Source organism: Pseudorca crassidens, chromosome 16, assembly GCF_039906515.1.
Source record: "Pseudorca crassidens isolate mPseCra1 chromosome 16, mPseCra1.hap1, whole genome shotgun sequence".
Taxonomy (NCBI): Eukaryota; Metazoa; Chordata; class Mammalia; order Artiodactyla; family Delphinidae; genus Pseudorca; species Pseudorca crassidens.
The window spans coordinates 1,175,835-1,202,109 of record NC_090311.1 but is presented as its reverse complement, the minus strand read 5'-3'; the positions used below and the strand labels follow the sequence as shown (position 1 = coordinate 1,202,109).

At 65.7% G+C, this 26,275-nt stretch overlaps 1 protein-coding gene across 2 annotated transcripts; it reads left to right on the top strand.

Moving 5' to 3' along the window:
* The first annotated feature begins 286 nt into the window (after nucleotides 1-286).
* PWWP2B (PWWP domain containing 2B) lies at nucleotides 287-23,173 on the top strand. Of its 2 annotated transcripts, none has more exons than XM_067708978.1 (3): nucleotides 287-444; nucleotides 8,550-9,817; nucleotides 22,542-23,173. In XM_067708978.1, the coding sequence occupies exons 1-3, from the start codon at nucleotides 320-322 to the stop codon at nucleotides 22,553-22,555; spliced, it is 1,407 nt and encodes a 468-aa protein (XP_067565079.1). In that variant the 5' UTR covers nucleotides 287-319; the 3' UTR covers nucleotides 22,556-23,173. The 2 variants fall into 2 exon arrangements, with proteins under 2 accessions (XP_067565079.1, XP_067565078.1); XM_067708977.1 differs by having other exon boundaries at nucleotides 8,550-10,120.
* The last annotated feature ends 3,102 nt before the right edge of the window (nucleotides 23,174-26,275 follow it).

The following is a 26,275-nucleotide window of genomic DNA, read 5'->3' as shown; positions in this document are numbered from 1 at the left end:
TTCTCCAGGCTCCGGCTCTCAGGTCCTCTCCGCGGGCGCTCGCGGCCAGCGTCGCCGGGGGTGGAGCGCGGCCCTGCTCCATCCTGCCCCATCCTGACCGTTCGGTGGCGCTCCGCAGTGCGTCTCCACGCCGAGTGTGGAGGCCGCACGGCCCGGCGCGCGTCTGTGGGCGCGGGTGCCCCGCGCGCCCCTCCCGGCGCCCCCGGCCCGCTCGCGGAGGCCGCCCCGAGCGGAGCTTTGTGACGTCAGGCGGCCGGCGGGCCGCGTCACGCGCGGGGCTGACCCGGCGCGGGGCGGGGGCCGGGCCGGGACGCGGAGCATGGAGCCGCGGGCCGGCTGCCGGCTGCCCGTGCGGGTGGAGCAGGTCGTCAACGGCGCGCTGCTGGTCACCGTGAGCTGCGGCGAGCGCAGCTTCGCCGGGATCCTGCTGGACTGCACGAAAAAGTGAGCGGGGGCGGGGGCGCGGGCCCCGGGACGCCCCCGGAATCCCCTCGGGACAACCCCCACCCCGCGCGCGCGCTGGCCTAGGGCCGGGGCTGCTCCGGGGCGGGGCAGCGTGGCGCCGGCGCCCGCTTTCGGTTTCTCCAGCCCCGGGTTCGGGGTGCGCGAGCGCGGCCGCCACTCGGGGGGGAAAAGTGGTTCTCAAAGTCGTCGCGACTTTTCGGGCAGGGGACGGCGCAGCCGGGCGGGAACAGCGGTGGGCGCCGAGCCGGAGCCTGGGCGCGGCGCGTGGAGCCCGAGACCCCGCGCCCACTGCCGCGCCGCCCGGCTCCGAACTCCGCACGTCTGCCATAATTAACGCACTTTTCTTTGTTCAGACTCACTGTTGAATTCGGCTGTCTTCAGAATTGTCATCCGCCGGGGTGGGGGCAGTGGGTTCAGATGCGCTGCCGCGCTTGCCCTGTCAGTTACTCACGAGGGGGGGGCGGTGTGTAATGTAATGCCCCCCCCAGGAGCAGTCGGGGCTGAGGTGGTAAGGATTGCTAGCTAGCAGTTGTGTCCAGCGGCGGGATTTAAAAACACTGTTTCGGGCTGAGGAGCCCCAGGCAGAACAGGAATGAAAAGATACAAGTTTCAGAGCTGTGCTGAGCTCCCTTCGGGAGCCGGGATTCTCTGCTGGAGGGGTCCCTGGGCAGGCCTGGGGGCAAATCCATCCTGAGAGGCACCTGTGTGCCGGCTGCAGGGATCCCTGCAGCGGAAAGAGTCTCCTGGATACAGTGTCACATGGTAGTGAGCTGTCGCGCAGATAAATGATTAGGCATTAATCAGGCACTAATGTCTTGAGGCTCAGGCTGGGCCTTATTTTGAACTGGGAGCAGTAAACGGCTCCCCTTTGCAAAGGCCCAACTTTTTCCCTCAGTGGAGCCCAGATTTTGTGCCGGCGGCGGGGGTGTGGCAGGAGGACCATCCCCTCTCAACGGCCACTCTGCTGGCATCATCTCCTCATTAGATGTGCCAGAGCCATTTATGTGCAAGTCACGTGATTTAACATATGGCGTCCCAGGTGACTGTCGCCCTGCTCTGCTGCTGCTGCAGAGAGTGCTTGGTGGGACCTAGTGACCCTCCGGGGCTGCAGCATAGCCGCTCGGAAGCCGCCAGCCCTGTCCCTCGGGGCGGCTGAGGGTCCTCTGCCACCAATGGCCACCACTTCCTCCGCCGGCCTGCTCCTGGGTCTGTGCAGGGCTGCACCCCAGCGCTGCCTGTGCAGCCCTGCCTGGCCTTTCCTCCCTGAGAGGGGCCCTGGCAGGAGAGGTCCCCCCGCTCTTCGTGTTCTGGGCTCCCTGACTCAGGGCAAGGGAGGCTGGGGGTGCCGGCAGAGGCTGCCGGCCCCCCGCCCTTGGTCTCTGCCTCCAGGCAGGGTTCCCGTCCCTACAGCCCGTGGCTAACCTGATGTGGAGATCTGCACCCCCCCCACCCGCTTCCCCACCCCCTCGTGGAAGGAAGCAGGCTCTGCTGGGATCCCAGCATGGGAACTGGCAGCTGTAGGACGTGTGGGCGGCAACCCTGCCATGGCCACATAAGGCTGTAACCGGAGCCGCCCACAGAACCAGGAGCTGGGCCTCGGTGGGCACAGCTCTGCTCAGCAGCTCCTCTTTCTGACTTGAGTGGGTCCCCCCGCCCGCCCCCAGTCCCTGAAGAGAACCTGAGGAGAGACCTGGCCTCTCCCAACCCCTCCGGTGTCTGGGCTTGGCCCTGAAGCTGCCCCTGTCCCTGCCCACCCCCCCTCCCCTCTGCGGGGCGCCTCCAGTTTCGTCCCGATCCCAGTTTTCTACCATGATATCGTGAGTTGCAACGCTCGTGTTTACAGCCGGCTTGTCGGACAGGGTCCAGAGGCAGCTTACGACCTGGCCTGGGTGTTTCTGGCAGAGGGGCCCGGCCTCGAGCCTCGGGGGTCCGCAGCACCGACCTGCCTCCCCTGGGGCCGGTCTCTCCTCAGGGCCCACTCCCCTTACCCCGTACGTCACGGTGGCAGGGCCGGTCAGTGAGGCCCCATCCCGGGCGTGGGCACTGACAGGCGGGCAGAGCAGCTGGAAGCTCAGATTGCAGGCGCCTGCCCACCTCCTGGGCCTGTGGGTCCCAGGGCAGCAGGCCGGTGTGCCTGTGGTGCCCCAGCCGGGCGCAGACCAGTCACTGCCACGTGTCAGCACTTCTCGAGCTCGTGGGCAGCCCCCGGGGGCCTAGGAGAACAGAGGGGTCCCCCGGGAGGGGCAGTTCACGCAGCGGGGCCCAGCAAGCAGTGTTCATTTGGGGGCACTGGGGCGGCAGCACCCCTCCCTTGGTGCTCTGGGAGCTCTGGGCTGAGCGTCTGTCTGTCCACGGAGGCCAGGCGAGCCGTGGACCTGCTGGCGGGCCGCTGTGTGGCCTGAAGCAAGGCCCTTGGCTGCCCTGAGTGCCTGTGGCTCCTGCATCCACGTTCACTCACTGAGCACCTACTGTGTGCCGGGGAGTGGCCTTAAGTCCTGGCATAACTGCTGTGGTGCACGGTCCTCAAGTATCTGTGGCGGGCGGTGTTCGTTTTGACACATAACGATGGCCCCGGCCTACCCTGACCCCACAGCTCCGCTCTCCAGGCTGGGGTGCAGGGGAGGCCTCTTGTGGGTGATTTGGGGGTGGACCTCTGGTTGAGAACCTCAGGTGGGGTGTCCCAAAGACAGCAAAGTCGCCGAGTGCTGAAGGGACGGTCTCCCGGTCGGTGGGCACGAGGGCCAGCTGCCTGTCCGGCCTGGCCAATCCGAAGCCTCCGGCCTTGACCTCTAAGTGCGCGTTTCGTAAACTTCCCCAGCGTGAGTCACCCAGGGTGCCGTTATCACACAAGACTCCGGGGCCGCAAAGGTTGGGTACGGGCCTCTGGGACCCACACCCGCCCGGGGGGCTTGGGACCCAGGCTTCTGGACACTCAGCTGGCCAAGAATCCCAGCCATGGCCCGTCCTGGGCAGGAGAGCGCCCCTGCTCCATCCCGGACACGCCCCCTGTCCAGGCCCCACTGGGCTCGTCCTCCCTGCCCTTGGGGAGCTGGAGGGACTGAGGGTGCGCAGTGCATCACAGGGTGGTATGACCTGCAGCCAGTAGGCAGGTGCCTCACCAAGGGACCTGGCCGGCATGGCTGGTCTCTGGAGCTGCTCCACGGAGGGGGTGGGGGCGTGGGCTGGGGGCCTGGCCTTGTGCTCCTGGGAGGAGGGGCGCAGTCAGCTGAGTCTTATTGGAATGATGTTGATGGTTCTTCAGCCTTTGGTCCAGGACTCTGGGGGCCAGCTGTGGCCGAAACCCTAGGTTGATACCCACGGGGGAGGGGCAGGGTCCCACGTGTGGCCCTGGACGAGGGGCCACTCTGGCATCCAGGCTGCAAGTCCCCGTGTCATCCTGCTTTCCCCAGCTCCCTGAGCAGAGGTGGACCTCCGTGCACAGCAGCCTGACACCCACCTGCCCCTCCCCTCCCTCGGGGCTCCAGCCCTGCGCTGTCTGTCGGCAGGGCTTTGGGAGAGAGAAACGGCGTACAGCCTGGCCAGCCGCAGGGTGGGCCTCGTCTCAGGACCGGGCCTGTCTTGGGACTGACTTCAGCCTCTGCCCACAAGGTACCTGCTGCACGAGGCTGCCCTAGGCACCTGGCCCTGGGCTTTGGCCCGCAGGATGTTTCTGTTCCGGAGCCACGTCTTCTCACCTCTTTACAGGACACCGGGGTGGCCTCTCCCTGTGGGAGGACAAAGAAGGAAGGTCCAGGGCAGATGGGGACCTGGCCGGGGCCAGAGGCTGCCAGTGGGCACCAGAGACGCTTGGGCCCCAGGCCTGCCGGGACGGTGGGGGTGGGGCGGCCGCAAGCTCTGGCAGGCGGCAGGGCCCCTCCTAGCCGTGGGCCCGTCCAGGCCCGCTGCTCTCGGAGGGGCGCTAGGCTGGAGGCACAAACGAGCCCCAGGGACGTGTGGGAGCCGAGGCTTGGCCACTGGTGTCCCACGGAAGACTGCAGGCCAGGCCGCTTCTCTCTGGGTCCCTGTGTCCATGCCGGTGGCCGTGCCCTCACCTGGGCAGAGCGGAGGGTGACCCTGGGGACTCTGTCTCCTGTCCCCTTGGGGGCAGAACCGCTCTGCTTTGGGGTCTGATCCCTGTAAGCCTCCTGGCTGAAGCTCCCTGTGCGAACTTCTCGCCCGGGCTCGGCCTCCCCAGCCTCTCCTCAAAGCGCAGGCCACCTGCCCCTCCCCTAGCTCCCCAAGGACGCGGTGCTGAGGTTTGCTCAGGGCCCCTCGGGTTTCCGCGTGGGCACGTTGGCTGGCCTTGCGCTCCCGGTCGAGGCTGGGCCAGGCCCTGGCTCCGCCCGTGAGTCACCCCTGCGGGGCCCTGTGAGTCCAGACCTTCCGCACCGCAGAGGGCAGGACAGTGCAGGCGCCTGGGTCCCTCACGCTGAGCCTGGCAGGCCATCTCTCTGGCTCCAGGGCCACCCCAGCTCTCTGCCTGCCAGGGCCCTGCAGTATCATGTGTGGGGCTCTGCCAGGCCGGCCAGGGCCTCCGTCCCTGGGTGTAGGCCCACGTGGGCACAGCCCGGCTTCTCCGAGGGCCACGCCTTGCGCCTGGGGGTCCAGCATGCCCCCCTCGGCGGACAGGTTGCCGAGGTCCTTCCCAGAGAGAGTGGCCTTGGCTGGTGCTATCCCCGCGCCCAGAGGCAGCAGAGCTGGGGCACGAGCACGGACCCCGCCCGTCCCCCGACCCGCTGGTGTCCCTGGTCTCCCTCAGCTTCACTGTCCCATCCGAGAAATGGGAATGATGATGACGGCGCCTCATGGGGCTGTAGACAGAGAACCTGCTCGTGGTCTGCAGCCCGGCAGCCAGGGTCCCGCTGGCCCTGTTTACCCACCGGCAGGCGTGGGTGTGGCCTGGGCAGGGCAGCAGCTCTGGGAAGGAAGTGTCCGAGTCACGGGGCCCGCCGTGGCAGCCGCAGTGCCATTCCACCGGGCCGTCTGCAAGGAACCTCCCCCTCTAGGCTGCAGCCACAGCCCTGTGGGCAGAGGGGGCATGCATACCAGGGCACGGCTCACAGCCGAGGCTGCCTCCCAGTTTGATCTGCCTGGGCAGGGCGGCGTCGACTGCCAGACCCTGTCTGCGTTTGGTGGGTGCAGACCCAGCCCACCCAGGGCCCCACAGCTTACTGCTGTGGCTCAGGTCAGGGCCTGGGTCTCTGGCCGTCCTGAACATGCAGAGACCCCCTGAGGGCTGTGTGTGATCAGTGGGGCGAAAAGCTCCCTGAATGGGCCACAGCTGCAGTCTTCAGGGCCACCTGTCCCCAGCCTGTGTGCGCAGAGAGGTGGCCAAGGAGACTGCAGAGCCCCCCGGGCCGGCTGGCCGAGGGCACAGTCCAAGCCTAGGAGGGTCCTGGAGGGTAGGTAGGTTGGGGGGTGGGGGATGACGGGAAAGGGGCTGCCCAGGGGTCCTGCTCCTGGGGTCCCTGGGCCCCAGCTGGCAGGAGGGGCTCTGCACCAGCACAGGCAGGCTGACTGGGGGCACAGGCCAGGCTACGGGGGGGCCGTGAGGAACAGAGCCCTAGGAGGGAATACAGGCTGGGTCCTAGTGGGGTGACAGCCCAGGGGCCTGGGAAGGTGGAACGGGGTGCAGATGAGAGGGGGGTGTCAGAGTGAGCCCCCAGTTCATGGCCTGGGTGCCTGTGAATGGTGGGCAGGAAGTGGGTTTTGGGGAGGCCTTGGGAGAAACCCTGCAGCCCCAGATATGTGATCCAGCCTGGTGTGTGGGCCCCCGGTGCGCGTGTGTGCACACGTGTGTGGATGCACGCTTGCACGCATGTGCGTGGGGTTAGTTTGCCAAATTCTCAGCCTGTTCCGAATGCCCACGAGGGGCTTGTTGAAGGGAACGAGCCAGGTGCGGGGTCCAGTGCCCGCTCTGATGCCTGGGACTCGGGTGAGGTTTGGTGACACACCAGCCTGTCACGCCCCTGGGTGGGGGCTTGTCGCCCACACCTGGGCACAGGCAGACTTTTTCCGTGAAGGGCTGGTGGCCATGCGGTGTCTGTCACAGGTGCTCAGCAGTGCCGCAGGGGCCCTGCATGGGCAGCGGGCGTGGCCGTGTGTCAGTCACACCTGACTTACAAAACCTGGTGGCTGACTTGGCCTGGGGGCCGTGGGGTGTGGAACCTCTGTGCCCAGTGCCTGACCCGGGGCTGGTGAGAGGGCGGCTGACAGCCAGGGCATGATCCTGGGACCCCCTTTCCCACCCCTGTTCCCCTGAAAGTCTCCGCCCATCCTGGTTTGGAAGTCATACATGCCTGTTTCCCGTGGTGGCTGCAGGAGCCGTGAGACATGCCGCGTGCGGCCACCACTGACAGACGTGGTCTGTGGTTCTTGTTGTTGCCATTGGTCGGCTGGGACTTGGGGGCCTGTGGCTGCGGGGCCGCAGTGGGTGCCAGTCTGGTGGGAACGGCTTGGTCCTTCCAGGGAGAGGGGCCCTTGAAGAGCCACATGCCCACGGGTGATGGGGAGGGGGGGGAGGGGAGGGATCGCAAGGGCTGCCCCCCACCCAGCGCAGAATCCCACCTCACAGGGGGCCAAGTCCCCTACTGCTGGCCTGTGGCTGGACGCTCCCCGCTAGGCTACTGCCATCTCTCTTTCTCTCTCTCTTCCTGTACTCCTCCCCCTCCCCTCTTCTCCCTCAGTCATGGTCACAGGTCACAGGTCACAGGTCAGCCATCTGAATGAGCTGCATCCTCCCTGGCCAAGCAGAGGGCAGGTGGCCGTGGCCCTGGTTTGCTGGACCCTGTAGACGCAGAAGTCATTTTTGAGAAATGACTTTGAGAAACAGCAAAGCTCACTTATCTTTTCTCCTCTGATTGAATTACAAAAGGGAGGGAGACACTGAGATACAATATTCTAATCCTCGTTTCTCTCAACTTGGCTAAAAGTCTGTTCTGTGCTTTAAAAAAAGTGAAAACTAACAGCTTTCAGCTAAAGCAGTTCTTGCAAGTTAAATCGCACGTGTTTAAAGTTATGTGTGTCGCCGCCGAAGAAAGGTGTCGCCTGATTGGCCTTGGTTTTCCTTACTTGGAGCAAATGTGTTTTCCTGTGGCTCCCAGGGCAGCTTGCTGGCCAGATGTGACTTCCCGACATTCCCAGCGCGGGGCCTGGGGGGTGACGGTCATTGGCTCTAGAAGGGCGCTTCTCCCAAGCCATTTGATGCCGGGGCATCCGAGTGGAGGCTGCCGGCCCCGAGCTTCCCGGGGAGAGAGTCCCGCCTGGGGGGCCCCGGAGGTGCCGGCCACACGCTCAGGCTCAGCTGTGGGTCCTCGTGGGAGGGGGGCCTCCTGCTTTCTCTGGCCCCTTCCCACGGGTCACGTGGCCTTATCAGTGCCGCCTGGCCCTCTGTGTCCTGGAGCTGGAGGTCCTGAGGGAAGGGGCCAGGAGTGCTGGCAGGAGGGGTGGTCCTTCCAGGTTGTGGTGGGCAGGGGCGGCCTGAGTGATGCCCTCACCTGAGAGCCGTGGAAACAGGTGGGCCCAACTCAGCATTCAGGAGGGAGCGGGCTCAGTTTGGTGGCTGACCCCTGTCCTTGCTGGGCCTGGCCACGAGTGGCCCCCACCCCCAGACACACGTCCGGCACCCGGGACCCCGGTCCTGTGGGCTGTCCTGGGACTGGGGGTCCTCCCAGGGACACACGTGGGGTCTTCCCTCTGGGAGTGCTTCCCTCAGGGAGGAGGGGCCTGAGCGGGTGAGGCCTGTGAGTAAGGGCCGCTGGCCACACAGCAGCCGGACCCCGCAGGCCTGGTCAGGCCCGTCCCAGGAGCCAGACCCCGTCCCCAGGCTTCCCGGGCCCCAGGCCTGCACTGGGTCCTGGGAGGCCTCCAGCTTCGAGCCCGCATTCGCCTTGTTGCCACGAAGTGCGGTGTGGGTGCTCGGTGCTGTCGGGCCATCGGTCTCCATGCGGGCGGGTCGCGTGACTTCGGAGCACAGCGGGCAGCTGGGATGCCCCCGGGGCATGTGCCGGGCCCTCCGGAGTGGGGTCTGCTCACGGCGGCGTCCTCTCTGTCCTGACCACCCCTTTCTGTCTCCCCACCACCAGGTCTGGCCTCTTCGGCCTGCCCCCGTCAGCTCCGCCGCCCCAGGCCCAGGACCCGCCTGTCAACGGCTGCCACGGGCCGGCCCCCACGGAGGGCGACACAGAGGCGATGCAGCTGGGGACAGGCCCCCCGCCACCTCCCAGTGGGGACCAGGCCCCTGGGACCGCCAGCCCCGAGCCGCCCCTGCTGCCCGCCGGAAGCCTGCCCCCGTTCCCGCCCTATTTTGAAGGCGCCCCCTTCCCTCCCCCGCTCTGGCTGAGGAACACGTACCGGCAGTGGGTGCCGCAGCCGCCCCCCCGGGGCATCAAGAGGACACGGAGGCGCCTGTCCCGCAACCGCGACCCTGGCCACCTGGCCCTGAGTCCCATCCGCCTGCGGCCCCGCCAAGTGCTCTGCGAGAAGTGCAAGAGCACCCTGAGCCCCCCAGAGGCCAGCCCCGGCCCCCCAGCCCCCCCACAGCCGCGCAGGGAGCCCCGAAAGCCCGAGGACCCCAACGGTGGGGGTGACACCACCGCCAAGAGGAGGAAGAGGGAGAGGCGGCAGGAGGCGCGGGCCCGGGTCCCCCGGAGCCCGGTCATCAAGATCTCCTACAGCACGCCCCAGGGCACCGGCGAGGTGGTGGAGATCCCCTCCCGCGTGCACGGCTCGCTGGAGCCCTTCTGCCCCCCGCAGGCCCCGCCCGGAGGCCCGGACCCCGAGGCGCCTGCCTCCATCCCCAAGCTGAAGCTGACACGGCCCCTGCCCCCCAGCGCTGCCCCGCCGCCCCCCAAGATCCGCCTGAAGCCCCACCGCCCGGGGGCTGGCGAGCAGGAGCCCGTCTACAAGGCCGAGCTGGTGGAGGAGCTCAAGGGCTGTGGCCGCGGCCCCCGGGCCGGCTCACCCGCGCCCCTGGCTGACGGCTCTGCCCGCTCTGGGCTGGCGGACTCGTCTTCTGGAAGTTCCGGCGAGGACGACGACTGCAAGGGGTGTCCCCGAGGCGAACACGGGCGTGACGGCCTGGCTTTTCTCGCCGCCTGCCCCCGGAGAACTGGCTGTGCCAGCGTGTCGGTGTGCAGCAGCGACAGCCTGGACGAGTCCAAATCGTCCAGCTCTGAAGTGACGTCACCAGACATGTGTGACCTCTCGTCTGGCGACGGTGCGTCTGTGCCGGCCTCGTCCAAGGACGCGCGGCCGACGGTCCCACCCCTGACGGTCAGGCTGCACACGCAGAGCGTCTCCAAGTGCGTTACCGAGGATGGAAGGACCGTGGCCGTAGGGGACATCGTGTGGGGTAAGGTTCATGGTTTTCCCTGGTGGCCAGCACGTGTCCTGGACATCAGTCTTAGCCAGAAGGAGGACGGCGAGCCCTCCTGGCAAGAAGCGAAAGTCTCATGGTTTGGTTCTCCAACTACATCGTTCTTGTCTATTTCAAAACTCTCCCCTTTCTCTGAATTTTTCAAACTGAGATTTAACCGTAAGAAGAAGGGGATGTATCGGAAAGCTATAACAGAGGCTGCCAATGCCGCCCGACACGTGGCCCCGGAAATAAGGGAGCTCTTAACCCAGTTTGAAACGTAACTCGGGTTCCGACCAGGTGAGTGTGTGCGCGGAGGGCGGCCTCTCTCCGGCCGTCCCAAGCCCGTGTCTGCATCTGGGCTGTCCCTCCGCCCTGGGCCTCGGTGAGCCAGGGGGACGTGGACGCCCCTGGCCATCTGGCTCACTGCTCCGAAGGGGGCCGTCTGGACAATCGCCCCGCTTGCTGGCAACATTGTCCAGCGTTTTGATTCACAGAAGAGGTGCTTTCAAAGCAGGCGAGTCGTCAGCCACCTGTTCAGAGAACAGAGCTAGTTTGTGTTTTGCGGCCATTTTGCAAAGGACCGTAAAAGGTCTCCTTGCTCTTTTCGTTTGCCTTTGGAGAAAGGAGAGGGTTTCAAAGGTGGCGGCTCTGACTGAGGGGGCGGTGGTGAGCGCAGTGGGGGGCTTTCTCTGTTACTCACTCTTCCCAGGCTGCAGCCGGGGCCTCCCTCCCTCCCCTCCCCAGCCTCCTGCTTGCAGGTGCGTCCAGGGGTCTGACTTTGCCTGAAGGAGGAAAGTCACCGAGCTGCCTGCCCTCAGAGGTAGCGCCTACGGCCCAGCGCTGCTCTGCTGCTGCCAGTGGGGGCTCCCCTCTGTCAGCCGGCACGTGGGTCCTGGACATTGGTGCCCGGGGGCTCCAGGCTCCCGGTGGCGGGGCCGGTGCTCTGGGATCTGTCCCTGGGCCAGTGCCTCGCCCTCTGTCTCTGCCCCCAGGAGACCTTTGTAGGATCCCAGCCACAGGCCTTATGGAGCCTCTGTGGGGTTGGGGGTGTCACCACCTGGGGTTGGAAGCCTCACCTTGCGCAGTTGCCGTGTCACCAGGTGGGGTGGGGCATCACCGTGTGGCGTGTCTGGCGGGGTGTCCGGAAACGGCCGAGGGGCTGAGGGCGTCTGCCATGAGCTTCCCCTGGGCCCCGAGGTGCAGGGAGATGTGGGTGTGCTCTCATCTGGTGGCTGCCACCAGCTCTGGCCTGGGCAGCGGGGTGTGTCCAGCGGGTCACTGGTGCTGGTGGCCACTCTTCCCAGGTCTGACTGCCCCCTCTGTCCTCCCCTGGTTGGTCCCGGGCAGGCCATGGTCCCCCGAGGCTCCAGGCCGCCTGGGTGGACCAGAGGGGACATGACAGGGTCCCCTGTGAGTGGCAGCCTGTGGGGTCAGTGCTCTTCCTGGCCCAGTGGCCTCGTGCTCACGCCCACAGAAGCAGACGGCATGGCACGGGGCTGGCCCGGAGGACGAGCTGGGCCTCTGCCTTCACCTCCGGACCCTCGGGTGACCTTGTGTGGCCTGGCTGCCCTGCTCACCCACCTGTCTGTGCCAGTTTCCCGGGTGACGTGAGTTTTCAGGGCTGGGCAAGCCCAGCTCACGTGGCTGGGGAGGGGCTTTGTGGAGTGCTGGTGCCCGCTCCCTGCTGTGCCGGGTCCAGCGGGGTCCTGAAGAAGCAGTGATGAGGGGCACGTCTGGGCCGGGGTCCCTGCCGGGGCTCCTGAGGCCTTGTCCCCACCCCTCCCCCACCTGCTTCCCACGTCACCTCCAGCATGGCTCCCCGGATTCCGGGCACGAACTTCTCCTGTTGGGAACCAGGCACATCCCCCGTCAGTTCTGGCCTTCGTGTTGGGGCGTGGGCGTGGCACCGACCTGGGGGCATCCAGGCAGCTAGGGTCTCAGGTGAGGGCGGCCAGCTCACCTGAGGGGCAGCGGTCCAGAGAGAGTCCAGATGCCCTGGCATCGGGCTTCCTAGGGCATCTCCCTGCTGTGGCCAGGCTGAGGGACAGCCCTGGCTGCGGCCACGTCCGCTGGCCTGGGGACCACCAGGGATGGGGGGGCCCTGCCTCTCTCTGTGCCCTTCTGCTCCTGGCCCCGCCCCTCTGCTCACAGGGCCCAGCCGTCTTTGGCCTGGTGTCAGGCAGCTTGCCCACGTGCCCCTGCTGTGGGCAGAGGCAGCCCCGTGGGTTCAGGGCTCTGTATCAGGAAGCAGAGGAGGAATCCCGCCGGACGGGTTTGCCTGCTGCGGGGCCTGTGCCCCCGCCCCCGCGGGGTGTGGGGCTTTGGGGGCGCGGCGGGGCGGCCTGGATCCTCTCGGCGCCAAAGCACCAATGGTTTAGGCTGATGGGCTTCTGGGTTTTGTTTCTTGAGGCTTAAAGACTGAGCTGAGGTTGTGCCAGCCAGTGGCTGATCTGCTGGCGTCAGCAAGCCTGGGCCTCGTGCTCAGGTGGGGTCCGCGGTCTCCTGGTGGACAAGTTTGCTTGCAGGTGTCAAGTGTCTGGGGAGCAGCCGTCCAGGCTGCTCCTTGCAGGGGAAGCAGGGGACTGCCCTCACCGGGGAAGGTGGGCTTCCCCAGACAAGCTGAGGGCTGCGGGGCTGGTGCAGGAGGGTCCCGGCAGAGCTTGGGTGAGGTGCTTGCTGGTGGCAGTGCCCCGTGGTGGTGCTGAGGTAGGGGCCAGGGTCACCAGCACCCGGGCACGTCCTGGCAGGAGGAGGGACCTCCCAGCGGGCGTGGGCCCCCCGGGCCCCCCACGGGAGGGCTGGGAGGCTGGCACAGGGCCCTGGAGCTCGGCCGGGAGGCCTGCTGGGGAAGGTGGTTCTCCCGGCCCCACCCACCGGCCACCCCGGCCTGGCCCAGCTGACCCTGCAGACACCTGAGGACGGCTGAGGCGGTGCCAGGGGCTCCTTGGGATTTGGGCTGTCCGTGCTGCCCGCAGGTGTGTCAGGAGAGTCTCAGCAGATGTGGGGCTGGGCCCCTTCCACGGGCGTGTGCCCAGCACCTCTTCCCCGAGAGACTCTGCCCCCTTTGCAGGGCTGCTGGAGGCTCGGCTAAGAGGTGGGTGCCCACGCGGACGTTGTGAGAGTTGCGGAGCCGGCCTGGGGCCTGGCGGCCAGGGCGCTGGGGAGAGGCCAGTGGGGCTGGCTGGGCACAGGGGCTCTGAGCAGGCACCGCCCCCAGGGTGCTCGTGTGCCCCGTTGGGGCGCATCTCCCGAGGGCTCCGGGCCCTGCCCTGGCCCCAGCAGGCTGGCGACTCTGAGCCCCCGTTTCCCCATCTGTCTCCGGGTAGGGGGGGAGTGAGGGGACTTGTCTGCAGCCGGCTTTCCAGCTCTGCTTTCCCGGGGGTCCTCCCATGTCCCCCCGGGGTGGGGCCGGGGTCGTGCTCCTGACTGGATGGGCTGGGCAACTCCTGCTGCCCACTGGTCAGGGGGGCGAGGGTCCTGCAGGGGGGACAGGGATGCCCTGAGTGCGGGGCTGGCCCCCCAACCTGACAGGTGACAGCGACTCCTCCCGGGGGTGGTGTGACCCCAGGCCTCTTCCTCTCAGACCCGGTTACGTGCCTCTTCTCTCCCCACCCACCCACCCACCAAGGGGTTGGCCTACCGAGGACTGAATGCTCTTCTGGATGGGGGACAGAAGTGTGCAGTCACCGAGGCCTTTGTCTGGGGGGCTGGGGAGAGGGCTGTGACTCAGAGTCCCCAGATTCGTGCATAATCACACACAGGAATGTGCTGAGGGGGGACAAGGGCCTCCCAGCAGAGTGTCTGGTGAGGAAGCTGATTTGGACTGGGGATCTGGGAAGGCTTCCTGGAGGAGGTGACATATAGCTGAGATTAGAACAGTGGGCTAATCATGAGCTAATAGGGTGGGGATGAGCATCTGAGGATGCAAAAGGAGCAGCACGTGCTGGGGCCCGTGGCAGAAGGAAGGTGGGCATGTCCTTAGGGGTGGGGAGAGGCCCAGTGTGGGCCTGGTGGCCTGAGGCCCCAGCTGTGGCCTTATCCTCAGAGTAGGAGTGCCATGGGAGAACTTCAAGCAGAGGGTGGATGGTCCTGTGCTCTGGGACAGCAGTGTGATGGGGGCCGGAGGCTGGAAGGATGTGCCAGAGGACGGAGGCTCAAACAAGGATGGGGCGTCAGAGGGCCACGGGGAGCAGGGGGCAGAGGCCCAGGGGACGGGCTGGGCTGCTGGGAACTCGGGGACCGCCATGCCCCTCGCCGGCCGTGGAGGGGGTACTCCGGTTGCCGGCATGTGAACGCCTGGGTCTCAGCTGGGAGGAGTCTCGGGGTCCAGCCTCAGAGGAGCCTTGGGGCCGAGTGGTGGATTCATGGGATGACATGGGTGAGGACGAGGCCGTGGGTGAGCACAGATGGGCTGGGGCCTCGCCCAGCCCGCGGGCACCACCCAGGTGAGGGCAGGTGGTGATGGAGCCGTCCGTTACCAGGTGCACGGTCACTGGGAGCGCACCCCAAGGGCCTGGGAGGTGCGGTGACGGGTGCTTCGGTGTCCTGGGAGCCGTGACGGCTCAGAATGCCACCCAGTGTCCCAGCCTCTCAGCTCAGTGGGAAATTCACAGGCCCCGTGTGAGCTGGGAGGGTCCAGGGCTGGGGCCCAACCTCCCGTGGAACCGCAGGGGCCCTGGCCCCTTCCCTTCCTGCCCGAGTGGCCGGGCCGCTGGCCAGCAGGGAACTTTCGGGGCTCACTCCGCAGGCAGCTCCGAGCGCTGGGTTTTTTGGTTTCTCTGAGTGGAGGGCACCCTTGGGGTGAGCCTCGTCCCCTATGAAACCTCCTGTGGCGCTGGTACAAACGACCTCACGCTGGGCACTTGGAAACAACAGAAATCTCTTCCTATGGTTCTGGAGGCCAGAAGCCCGAAGTCAAGGTGCCGGCAGGGCTGTGCTGCCTCCGAGGCTCCAGGGGAGGGTCCTTCCTGCCTCTTCCAGCTCCTGGGGGCTCGGGCGCTCCCGGGCCTGTGGCCGCATCATGCAGCCTCTGCCTGCCCGGTGACGGGGGCCTCTCTGCTGTGACGCGTCCTCCCTGCCGTCCTCCATGAGGACCCTGTGAGGCGTTTATGGGCCACCTGCTTAGTGCAGCCTGATCTGCTCATCTCAAAGCCCTCATTCCATCACACTGGCCACACCTGTCCCATGGAAGGTGACGGCCCGGGTTCCATGGTCGGGGCCCCACTCGCCTGCTGCGTCCTCTGCCCACTCTGCAGGCCCGTATGGGTCCACGCACAGCGCGTGCGGGGAGGCCGTGCACGGAGGCCGTGCACACGGGCCAGCGGCGGCACCAGGGCCGCTTTCGGCTTCCCAAGGTGACTCTCCCGGGAAACAGAGACATCCGCGGGAAGCCAGCCCGGACCCGTGCTGCCCGGCTGTGGCGGCCGCCCGCCCCGCCCCCCCGGGAGTGCTGACTCGGCGCCCAGTTCCCCAGCGGAGGCGTCCAGATCCCGTCTCCAGGGGCCACTTCCCTTCTGTGCCTCTTCTAGAACGGTATCCTCAAGGCGAATGCCCTAAACGGGCTTTTCTCTCTTCCAGTGCTAAATAAAGATGTACTTCTGCTTCTCAGCTGACTTCCGCGTTGCTTTCAGGGAACTCAGGTCCTCTGTGAGGGTTGTAATTATTTTGTTCCAGAGGAAACTAAGGCCTGTAATTCCGAGGCTGCTGCAGGGGCTCAGGCCCCGCCCCCTCCCCGCTGCGTCCCCAGGTGGGTGCGCCGGGACACAGGCCCGGTGTGTGCACTTGCTCTGCTGGGGTCCCTGGCGGGGGTGGGGACTTCTCCCAGCCGAGGGGAGGGGCTGCGGGCCCCCTGGGCTGGGCCTTCCAGGCCCCACGCTGCCCCTCCCACTGGTGAGATGCCTTAACCACTCTTGGCCAGGGGGCCCCACTGCCAGCTCCAGGTACTCGTCCCTGTTCCTGTCCTGCTTCTTCTCCACTGGACGGAGCACCCACCCCAAGGTAGGAGGTCCCAGAGCACACGGGGAGGGGCCTGAGCTCTGCACTCCTGCGCCGGGGGACTGGGGTGCGACCCCTCCGTGGGACGGTGGCCCCTCAGCTGCCCGTCGGGAGGCCCTTCTGTCCTGGTGACCTGATCAGGCCGTCCTGCAGTAACACTTTGGTCACCTTTAGATGAGCTCTTACAGAACATATGGACGCGCGTCTGAGTCGGTTCCCGGCACCCTCCGGAGTGACCAGCGTGTCTGCCATAAACATGGTGGACACCTCTCAGTCCAGGCGAATGTCCTTTTTGACGCCGGATCGTCCCGTTGTTGGCCGTGGGCTCATCGGCTCATGAGTCCGCCTGACGACCACGGGGTCTCTGGCAGCGGCCTTGCTTTCTGCCAGGACTCGGGATTCTGTGTCACCGTGGGCATTTCTGGCCCAGACCCAGGGTCAGCCGTTTCCCGAGGAGTCCCGGGTCCTCTCAAGGGGACTGGTACCCAGCCGCCATCCTGCCTGGGTGCAAGGCGTGCTGGCTGCCGGGGTCACACTGTTCCCAGGTGGTTTCTTAGCCTTTGCAGTTAACAGACCTTGGAATTTCTTTCAGGAGAAAAGAAATCATGACTTCACACTGATTTTTCTAATTCAGATTTTATACTTTTTCAACTTTTATATTCACATCTCTCTCTCCTTATACTGAAGATCTTGGTTCTTAGTGATGTTAACACGATAATTTTACATGTAAAAGTTAATATATGTAAAATATTTAATATATGTAGAGTCCATCACGTATGTAATCGTTTTAGACAGTGATGCCACCAGCTCCCCCGTGGGCCAGCGCCAAGCTTTGCTTGCAGGCCTTTGGTCCCCGGGCTCTGGCTTTTTGGGGGGCATGTCAAATTCCTGTTCCAGAGTTATCGAGACAGCGCCACCTCCGCGGTTGTCATGACCTCAGGCACCGTTAGGGTCACTGAGCTCCTTTTTGCGTTCCATCTGTAGAGATTCCTTTACATTTTGATTCCGTGCACATTTCCAGGGGGTCCCAAGTCAGCCTGAGCATATCGTCCCGGCCCCTCCGTGCTGACCTCCTCCTGCAGGCCTCCATTCTGCTGTGTTCGCTTGTCCTTGTGTTTGCAACAGAAGCAGACACGCAGGGCGCCCCTCCCCAGCTCTCGGCTCCGTGTGGCAGAGCTGCAGTGCCGCCCACTCTGTGCCCAGTGGCCACCTCCTCAGGGACTCTCTCCTGAGCACCCCGTGTACGTCTGTGACCCCAAGGAACCCCCAGAGCTTGGGATTCTCCATCCCAGCATCTCTGTTTGTCACGGCTCCTTCACAACCCACTCCTTCGTTCTTTGCTGTTCTGTTTGGGGTCTCCCCTTTGAGGAAGTAAGTTCCTGCACACCCAGACCCATGCGCTGCCTGGCACACGGTGACGCACACGGGGGCCCAGCCTGCTGGGGGCCTGGGCGCGGCCCTCCTCCGCCCTGCCCTGCGCCAGGTTCACGGCACTCTGCACGCCGGGCTGCATCGCCGGGAGGGGGCCCATGGTGCCCTGTCCCACAGGTGGGGAGACTGGCCCCCAGGGAGGCACAGCTAGGGTTTGCTCCCAGGCCAGGCTCTCCCCTGTGCATCCGGCAGCCCCTGGCCCTGGAGAGGCAGAGCCGGATGCCTGACGCGTGCCTGCCCCCCCGCCCTCAGCACCTCGGGCGAGGGGAGATGCTCCCCAGCTGTGGAGGAAGGGGCCTGGGAGGATGGCCTGGCTCCGGGCGGGTTGGCATCTGCCCCATCATGCCTCTGGGTTAAGAACCCTGAGCTGGAGGTGTCCACACCCGATGTACACAGCAGATCTGGATGGAGGGGGCGGTGCTGGCTGGAAGGAGGGGCTGCCTGGGCCTCTGGAACAGGAGGTGGGCCACGTGTCCCCTCCACGTGTATCCTGGGGAAATGTGGGCCACGTGTCAACCCCTGTGTATCCTGGGGAAACAACGTCAACAACAGCTCTCCAGCGCTCCATCCCGGAGGATCTGGCGTTCCTGGGAACTGTCCCCTTCCCCTCCCTGTGTCTGGGCCAGGGTCTCACCAGACCTGGTGCAGTCTGGGTGTGGCTGAAGGGGCTGCGGGACCAAGCGGGTGACTGGGGAGCTGGGTGTTCGGGGCCATGGCCAGCAGACCCGGTGCAGTCTGGGTGTGGCTGAAGGGGCCGCGGGACCAGGCGGGTGACTGGGGAGCTGGGTGTTCGGGGCCATGGCCAGCGCCTTGCTGGGCTCCGCTGGGTTGAGGGAGCGGTTTTCCTGAGCCACGCTGGATGGCCCGGCGTGTGTGGCCTGTGGAAGGTCGTGCGCCTGCAGGGCTGCCGTGGGCCGCCTCCCCAGGTGGCGTCGGCGATGCCGGGCCGCAGCTGCCTCCCTTTGCTTCCTTCTTCTTGAGGCTCCACGGTTCCCACTTCCAGCGGTGGCTGCTTTGTTTCTTTCTCATGAGACGCTGATGTCACCGCATTTCGGAAGGCTGTGGTTTGGGGAACAGGCCTTGTCCGTCTGGTCTTGTGCTGTGCTCAGCCGGCCTGGTCATCATCCCGCAACCCAGGCCCTGTCGTGGAGGGAGGGGAGCCCCCCATCCCCCCATCTTCTCAACAGGCCCCCGGTCTGCAGGCAGCTTAGCCCCATGAGGGAGCTGAGCCCGGGGGGTCTGACCGTCCTGTGTGGGGAATGGGCTGGGGGCCGCTTTCCAGGCTGGAGACCCCAGGTTGGGATGTACTGCTGGGAGCCCAGGGTGGTGTGGCCTCTGCCCCACGGCACCCTCACGGGGAGACCCGGCTCATGTGTTGCTCATGAGGTGCATTGGCGTGGCCCCGTGCCGGAGGCGCCCTCCCGCTGGGTGCCCTGGTGCCTGGAAGCTTCCCGGTTAACCTGCTCCCGGCAGGCAGGAAGCGGTGGGGTCCGCCGGGGAGAGCCACGTTCGGTGCAGGTGGCGTTCGCCTCCCAGTTCGAGGGGCCTCCGGCATCGTGGCTCCCCCCTCGGACGCCTGGGCCCCCGGGCAGCTGTGGGACCGCGTGGCCTGCCCCTTCCGGTCAGGGCTGGGGCAGACCTGATCCCTGGGGTGCTGGCCACGGGAGGCAGGGGACACTGGGGCGTCGGGGGGCCCTTCCAGGACGCAGGCTAGAGGGAGTGCCACCTCCGGGGATGTGAGGGCTGGAGGGGCCTCCGGGCCAGGACTGCGCTGAGGGCACTGGGGCGATTCTTGGGGAGGGAGGAACTGGGGGGAAGGGGTGAGCAAGCCTTGCTGGGCAGTGGAGTTGGTTCCTAGCCAGTGGGTGTCTTCCTGCTGGGAAGAAAAATGAGCTTCTCTCTACAGGACCACCAGCGGCAGCCTTTTGCCGTGATCTGTGCCCTTCCCATAGTTTCTAAGTGGGGTGGGGGACAGCAGGGCTGGGGCGCTCTGGGGTCAGCTCAGGCTGTCGCGCTGAAGGGACAGGGACCACCCCTCCCAGAGGGAACGTCCCATTATTAAAGAGGGGCCGGTGTGTCCCAGGCAGAGGGCCTGTCTTAGTCTCAGGGGCATTTCCCTGGCTGATCAGTCAAGAAGAAAGTACAGAGAAAGTCCGGGTTTGTCCCCAGAGTTATGAGAACCCCTGCTGTCCTCACAGAGGCCCGGGCCAGCCTGAGGGCTTCCGAGAGCCACCCGCTGGCTGCCCCAGGCAGGGAGGTGGGATAGCCACGGAGTCAAGACCCATCCCCCTGGGGCCTCTGCATCGGCGTTTCTCCTGCCTGACCACCAGGGCTTTGGTCATCGCTGCTGTCCTACGTCCGCGTCCTCTCCGTGCCCCTCACCGCCCCTCCTTGCCTCTCCTGGTGACTCGGGGGGTGGGAGGGCCCGGCAGCCACCACAGGCAGTGAGGACGCTGCCTGGTGTCCGCCCTGTCCTGGGGCACCTGCAGAGAGGAGACTACCAGCATCAGGGAGGGCCTGTCCCCAGGACTGGCATTTGGAGAGGGTATTTGGCGGCTCAGAGAGTTTGGGCCGGAGGCGGTTGGGAATTCGAGAGCAAGGTCCAGGATTTTGTTTTATGGTTTCCGTCTTTTTCTTTGCCAAGGGCAGTGTCCCCGGAAACGTGCTGCTGGCAGACACTGCAGAGCCCTTCCTGGAGCCGACCGTCTGCCCAGCCCAGGGTGCTCCCGGCGGGGGGCAGCCTGTCTCAGGGACTGATGGGCAAGACAGACCCGGCTGTGGGTACTGGGCCCCGGGTCCGGGATCTGGTCCTGGGTTGCGGAGGGCTCTGGGCCCCGGGTCCGGGTGTGGCTTAGTGGGCGTCATGCCCAGAAGCTCCTGCTCTCAGGGGTGCCCTGAGACTGGGACCCGCCGCACTGGGTGGACGAGTCTCCTTAGTGGGGCCTTAGCGCTACACTCAGGACTTAGAGGTCTTTCCCGTGTTTGCTCAGGGTCCTGCCCGGGCCACATGCCTTGCATCCCTCTGGAGATGGGTCTGGAGCCCCCAGCCCTCTCCATCTGATGCTGAGCTGCTCCTTCGGACCGGCCTGGGGGCCGTGACCGAGCTCCGAGGCGATGGGGAAGCATGGGGCGGGGGGGAGGGTGGCCAGAGAGGGGTCCCTCCTGCACACCCCAAGTCGGGCTCCTGGCCGGGAGCTTTCCTTGGAGGCTTGGGGGAGGAGGATGACAGGTCAGAGCCCGATGACCGGCTGCGCCGGGGCGAGTGTGCGGTCCAGCTTGCTGTGGTCACCACTGGTGTTTCTTTCCTGGTCATTGGAATCCTGGGCGCTTTGGATAAGGAGCAGGGCGGCGGCTCCCCTCCCCCACCTGCCAGCCGGGCCGCTGGGCCGCGGGGTCACCGCTTTCAGACCTGGGCAGCAACAGTGACGGAAGAGGACCCCTGTGCTGAGGCTTCGCCAGCCCCTCCGCCGATGCAGGGCTCAGGGCCCACAGGCAGCCTCGGGGATGGTGGAAAGCGTTTGCATTTCTCTGTGCAGATGCAGCTCCTGGATTCTATATTTTAAAAATAAGTGGAATGGGCTTCCCTGGTGGCGCAGTGGTTGAGAGTCCGCCTGCCGATGCAGGGGACACGGGTTCGTGCCCCGGTCCGGGAGGATCCCACATGCCGCGGAGCGGCTGGGCCCGTGAGCCATGGCCGCTGAGCCTGCGCGTCCGGAGCCTGTGCTCCGCAACGGGAGAGGCCACAGCAGTGAGAGGCCCGTGTACAGCAAAAAAAGAAATCTAAAAAAAATTGTAGCTTATCCATGTAGATACTTATGAATATATTTTGTTTTTCTCCAGATCTGTTCTCTGCAGAGTTGAATTTGCCTCATTTGGGGTCGTTTATATATAATCAGTTATTAGTTCCCAGGTCTCTGAGAGAAATCGAAACCTCTCAGTGCCTTCAGACACGTAGGGTGTTTGTTTCAGTTTATGATCACTCTGTGAACGAACTTCCCCAAAACACAGTGACTTCAGACACCTCTGCTTGGTCATTTCTCACGACTGTGTGCGCTCCCGGCCAGTGGCGTCGGCCGGGCTGGAGTGGCCTCGCCTGCCCGAGGCCTCGGCCGGGGTGGCCGGCACCTCCCTTTGCATACGAACGCACGCACGCACGCACGCACACACACCCGGGCCCTTCACGTGGCTGGCGTGGCAGTCTCAGGGCATTCGGGGTCTTGTCATAGCAGCTCACGGCTTCCAAGACTGTAAAAGCAGACGCCCACTCTCGGGGCTGGGCCAGGCTCCGGCTAGCATCTCTCCCTCCTCCTGTGCAGGAGCGCTGCCACCGGTGCGGGTACAACTCCCCTCCTGGGGGGGCAGCAGCCGGCTTTGTGGCCGGCAGCCCCTGTGCTGCGCCTGTTCTCACTGGACTCTAGGCTCCTGGCCTCTCCCTCCCCCTCCTTCCAGGCTCTCTCCTTCCCAGAGCCTCCTGTGACCGGCAGAGCTGCAGTGTGGGGAACACTTTCCCCCTGTTTTGGGGGACTTGAGGGGGGCTCCCCTCCCTGAGAGCCCACTGCTTTCTTTAGAGAGGGGTTGGCCCTGAGACGCAGGGCTGAGATGTCTGCTGTCCCTGGTCGAGGATGACCACCTTGTGGTCAGATGGGAGGTGGGGACAAGTCAGGAAGCAGGGCTAAAGCCTGGGCTCCCCACCAACCTGGGAGAGGATTTTCTTGTCCAGGGTCTGCCCTCTGCCCCACCCCCACCCACCCCTGACCCCAAGGGGGTCTCTTTAAGCCAGGAGGGTGCATCTGGTGGTGGGGTGGGGCTCCCAGCTGGGGGCGGGGCTCCAGGGGTGTCAATCACTCCTCATACTGGGGCCTTCTGAGCCTTGAGCCTGGGGCACGTGCACAGCCATCAGCCCCCCAAACCCCGAGCCACTCCCGGCTGGCAGGACCCGGAACCGTTGGCCCGTCTTCAGCCCTTGTGTGCTGGGCCCAAGGCTGCGGGGCTGCAGGACAAGCCTGTGGTCTGGGTCCCTGGGCCACTGAGGATCCTGCACCTTCCCCGGGCAGTTCAGGGCCCCTGGTAGGTAGGGTGGGCATGGGGGGATGCAGGGGTCAGACACCTGCCCTAGGAGAGGGGCAGGGGCACCAAAGGGGGCGGGACTCCTGAGATGGTGAGGGCTGGGTGAAGCTGAGGGAGAGACTCAGGAGAGCTGGGTGGGCGCCCTGGCCCGGTGCTTGGACTCCGAGAGGCCTGCCCCCGGCACTGGACCCTGAGGTAACCTGTGTCCCTTTCTGCTTCCCCCCAGGTCGCAGACAATGAGGGCATGGCTGTTCCCTGCAGCTCCTGACTTCAGGGGTGTCCTCCGCATCCCCGCTCCGTCCCAGGACCCTGCAAGCCTTCTGGCCGGCTGCAGGCGGAGCCCCGGCCCGCGGGCTCAGCCTGGTTCGAGGCCTCCGGGGGCAGCGGGTGCATCTGGCCGCGAGGACAGACCGCCGGAGCGCTGCGACTCCTCTGGGCCAAATGTGTTTATTCCCCCGACGCAGACTTTAGCTTTTCTGGTTTGTGAAGGGCCAGAGCCCAGCAGCAGGGGTGGCCTCCGGGCTCGGGCGCCCAGGGGAGCAGGGCCGCATCACCTCCCCGCTGGCTTCGGGACAACCCAGCCCCGGGCGCACGGGGTCTCTGTGCGCTCGACAACCGGCCGCCCCCCCACCCCCGCCCCCCTCCGTGTTCGTCCAGAGCGTGGGTGTCGCCGGGCTCCCCTCGCCAGCCCCAGGGCCACCCTGTCCCCCGTCCCGTGCGGAGGTGCTGGGGCTGCCACTCTGCAGTGAGACTTCAACGTAACAAGGATGAAAACCTCGCCTGTGCTTTGTAAGAGCGCGTTCCGTACCCCTTTTTGTCACTCTGAAGACCAAAAAGCAAAAAGAAAGATAAAGAAAACGAGTTCTGCTCTTGGTTTAAATGTAAGAGAACAAAGGTCCGCGAGGAAGTCATCGGGGCTCGGGCGCATCTGCGGTGCACGAGGACCCCGGGGAAGCGCTTACCGCGTGGGCAGTGGCGGCTTTGAGGATGGGTCCTTGCAGTGCCCCTTGCCCGGCCCCCCTCAGGGCTCTCTGGCTGGCACGACCTTCCCAGGCAGGACGACGTCTCAGCAGGTGGAGAGTTTTGTTCTCGTTTCTCCCTGTGAAACCTCAGCTCCCTGGTTTCCTTGTCGGCTCCTTGAGAGCCGAGGGACATCCCAGAGGGGACGGTGGTGCCTCTGCCTGTTCCTGGCTTTACTAGAACATTCGTGGTGTCCCGCACCCAGCAGGACCTGCTCCTGGCCAGGCCGGAGGTCCTCTCCAGGATGGGAGGGGGCGGGACTCCCCTCCCCGTGGGGCCTGGGGTTCTGGGCCTGACTCTTGGGTACGGGCAGTGGGAAGACGGTGGTTTTCAAACATTTGAAGCATCAGAGCCCTTTTCTCAAACAAAATCTTACCAGAATAAACCCCCTAGGAGGAGCTGTTCTGGTCCAGGCCCTCCCACCCTGAGACCCCCCCAGAGGAGGGAGGGGAAACCTTGCATGAGTCCAGGAGGGCAGAGGGGGTGCTATCCTTCGCCTGCCCTCCCCTACCCAGGGAGCCCCCTTCCTGCCCCTGCCCTGAGGGTCCAGCAGAGCCAAGGCCCCGACTTGGGGCAGGGCAGCCTGGCCTCCGTGTGCAGGCCAGAGGGGCCGTCCAGACCCTCTGTGCCCGTGGTCGCCCAGAGCTGTTCCCCACCTCAAGCCCCGCTCGGCGGCCTTGGTCCTAGACGGCTCCCTTGAGGAGGAAGTGCTGACCACACAGAGAGAGACAGGACGCTCTCTGTAAGCCAGGCACTGCTCCGTGGAGAAACGCATGTCTTGGAGTGATGGGGACCCTGGTCCCCCGAGATGGCAGCCTGGCCTGGGCACGCTCACTCCTGACTACCAGCGCGGCTCTCCCAGCCCGGCTCTCCCAGCCCCTCCCTGCAGGCCAGCGCAGCAGGACCAGCCCCAAGGTCAAGTGTGAGGATGGCCACCAGCACATGGGGCTTTGGAGCGCCACAGACAGACGGGGGACCGCCTCTGCAGGAGACACAGGCCGTCCCTTGCCCTGGAGTCGCCCCTGGGCCGTCCCAGGCCAGCGCCCTCTATGGTCCAGCTGGGCCCGGCCCTGATAGGACCCTCAGGCCTGCGGGCTCCCCAGTCCCTTGACCACTGTGCTCCTGCCCTGGGCTGGGGGCCACTCCGTGCCATGGCCCCAAGGCTCCCCTCCAGCCACCCACTGCTCAGACACGGAGGGCACCCAGGATGGGGCTGCCCGCACCGAAGCCTTCAGGAGGGCGGCTAGGCCAGAGGGGCTAAAGGGGAGCCGAGCCCTGGCCATTCCTGTCCCAGGGCCTTATACGCCCCCGCCAGCTGGGGTGCGCTGTCCCCTGGGGCAGACAGCAGTTCTAGTTGAAAGGGAAGGCAGCCTTTTTTTCTCTTCAGTCTTTGTGACTGTTTCTTTAAGCAGCAAATTGATCATGTTTTCTTGCCAGTTTGATTTCACTGCATCTCACCACGCCCTCCTGCGTGACCGCCATTCTTCTCCGGACCCAGGAGGTAGGACCCTCACCAGGAGCTGGCCCCCCAGACCTGGGCTGATGGCTGGCTCCTGGTGATATCTGGGATGCCACGGTGATGGCCGGCCCTCAGCTCCTTCTCCACACCGGCGCCCCCCCAGAGGCTGGGCACAGTGCCTGTAGGAAGGGAGTGGGCCTCCAGGGGAGTGGGCACCTTGGGGGGGGCGGGGGGGGGAAGCTCAGTGGAGCAGGAAGGCCCCTGCCATTCTGGAAGGGGCCGGGGCGGGGCCCTCTCAACAGAGGGACCCCACAAGCACGCCCCAGGCAGGAGGGGTTGGTGTGCTCAGGAGGGGAAGGGTGGGGAGGCTGGGCTGTCAGCGGAGCTGAGGGAGCTGTCCAGGGCCCTCCTGACTCTGGGTCCCAGCTTCCCATGGGTCTCCCTATGGGAGCTCGTCTGCTCCGAGAACAGAGCCTGCCGGGCCTCCCTCGTGTCCCTGTGGGGAGGGTTCTGACCCCTTAGCCTTCCAGGGGACCGGGGTGGGCCCCGTGGGGAGCCCTCGCCTCGCCCCGCCCCACGTGGCACTCCAGCCTCCAGCCCCACAGGTCCCTGCAGGCACCCAGCAACCACTCGCCCACCCGGTCACACGACCCTGCTCCCCATGGGGCTGGCGGCCCACCCCCCGCCCCTTGGCCAGCTGTCCTCACCTTTGCTGTGGAGCAGGCTGGCTGGTGGAGGACAGCAGGGTGGAAGGCGACAAGTGTGCAGGGCACATGGCTGGCTTTCTGTCACCCTCCCCCCGCCCAGCCCAGCCCCGTTCCTCCAGGGGATGGGGTCTCGCATCCCCTCCCAGCTGCGGCGGGGGGAGATTATCTTCCTCTCACTGCCCGTTCGAGGTCCTCCAGCCAGGTGGCCCATTTCGGCCAGGCCCCTCCGCCCCGGAGGCCCGAGCCCCCGACCCCCAATCCACGGTCTTCAGAAGCCAGAGCGTCCAAGGAGGCACGTGCTGCGGGGACAGGGCCCGCGTGGGGTCCCAGGTCTGGAGTCTGGGGTCTCCTTAGCATGGCCACTTCCAGGCTGAACCCACAGCAAGGAGAAGGAAGGTGGAGGGACACAGGACACAGCCCGTGGTGGCCTGGCTCCCCCCGAACCCTGGGGTGACGGCTTACTTTTGGGCTTGCAGTGTCCATCTAGAAGGAGCCATTGGGTAGAGGGACACTGATCGGGTGGCGGCCCAAGGAGGCAGTGGAGGCGGGGCTGGGGGCTGGGGGCTTCCCCTGGGATAGAAGGGAAGCCCCCAGATGCAGGAGCTGCTGAGCAGCTGGCCAGAGGGCATGAAGCCTCGCAGGTCCCCCTAGTCTCCCACATCAGCACCACTCTTTTAGTCTCCATGGAAGCCTGGGGCTGGGAGGACCACCGCTGTCCCGTCGTTCAGATGGGGAACCAAGGCCCCGAGACCGCACTGTCAGGCCAGGTGATGC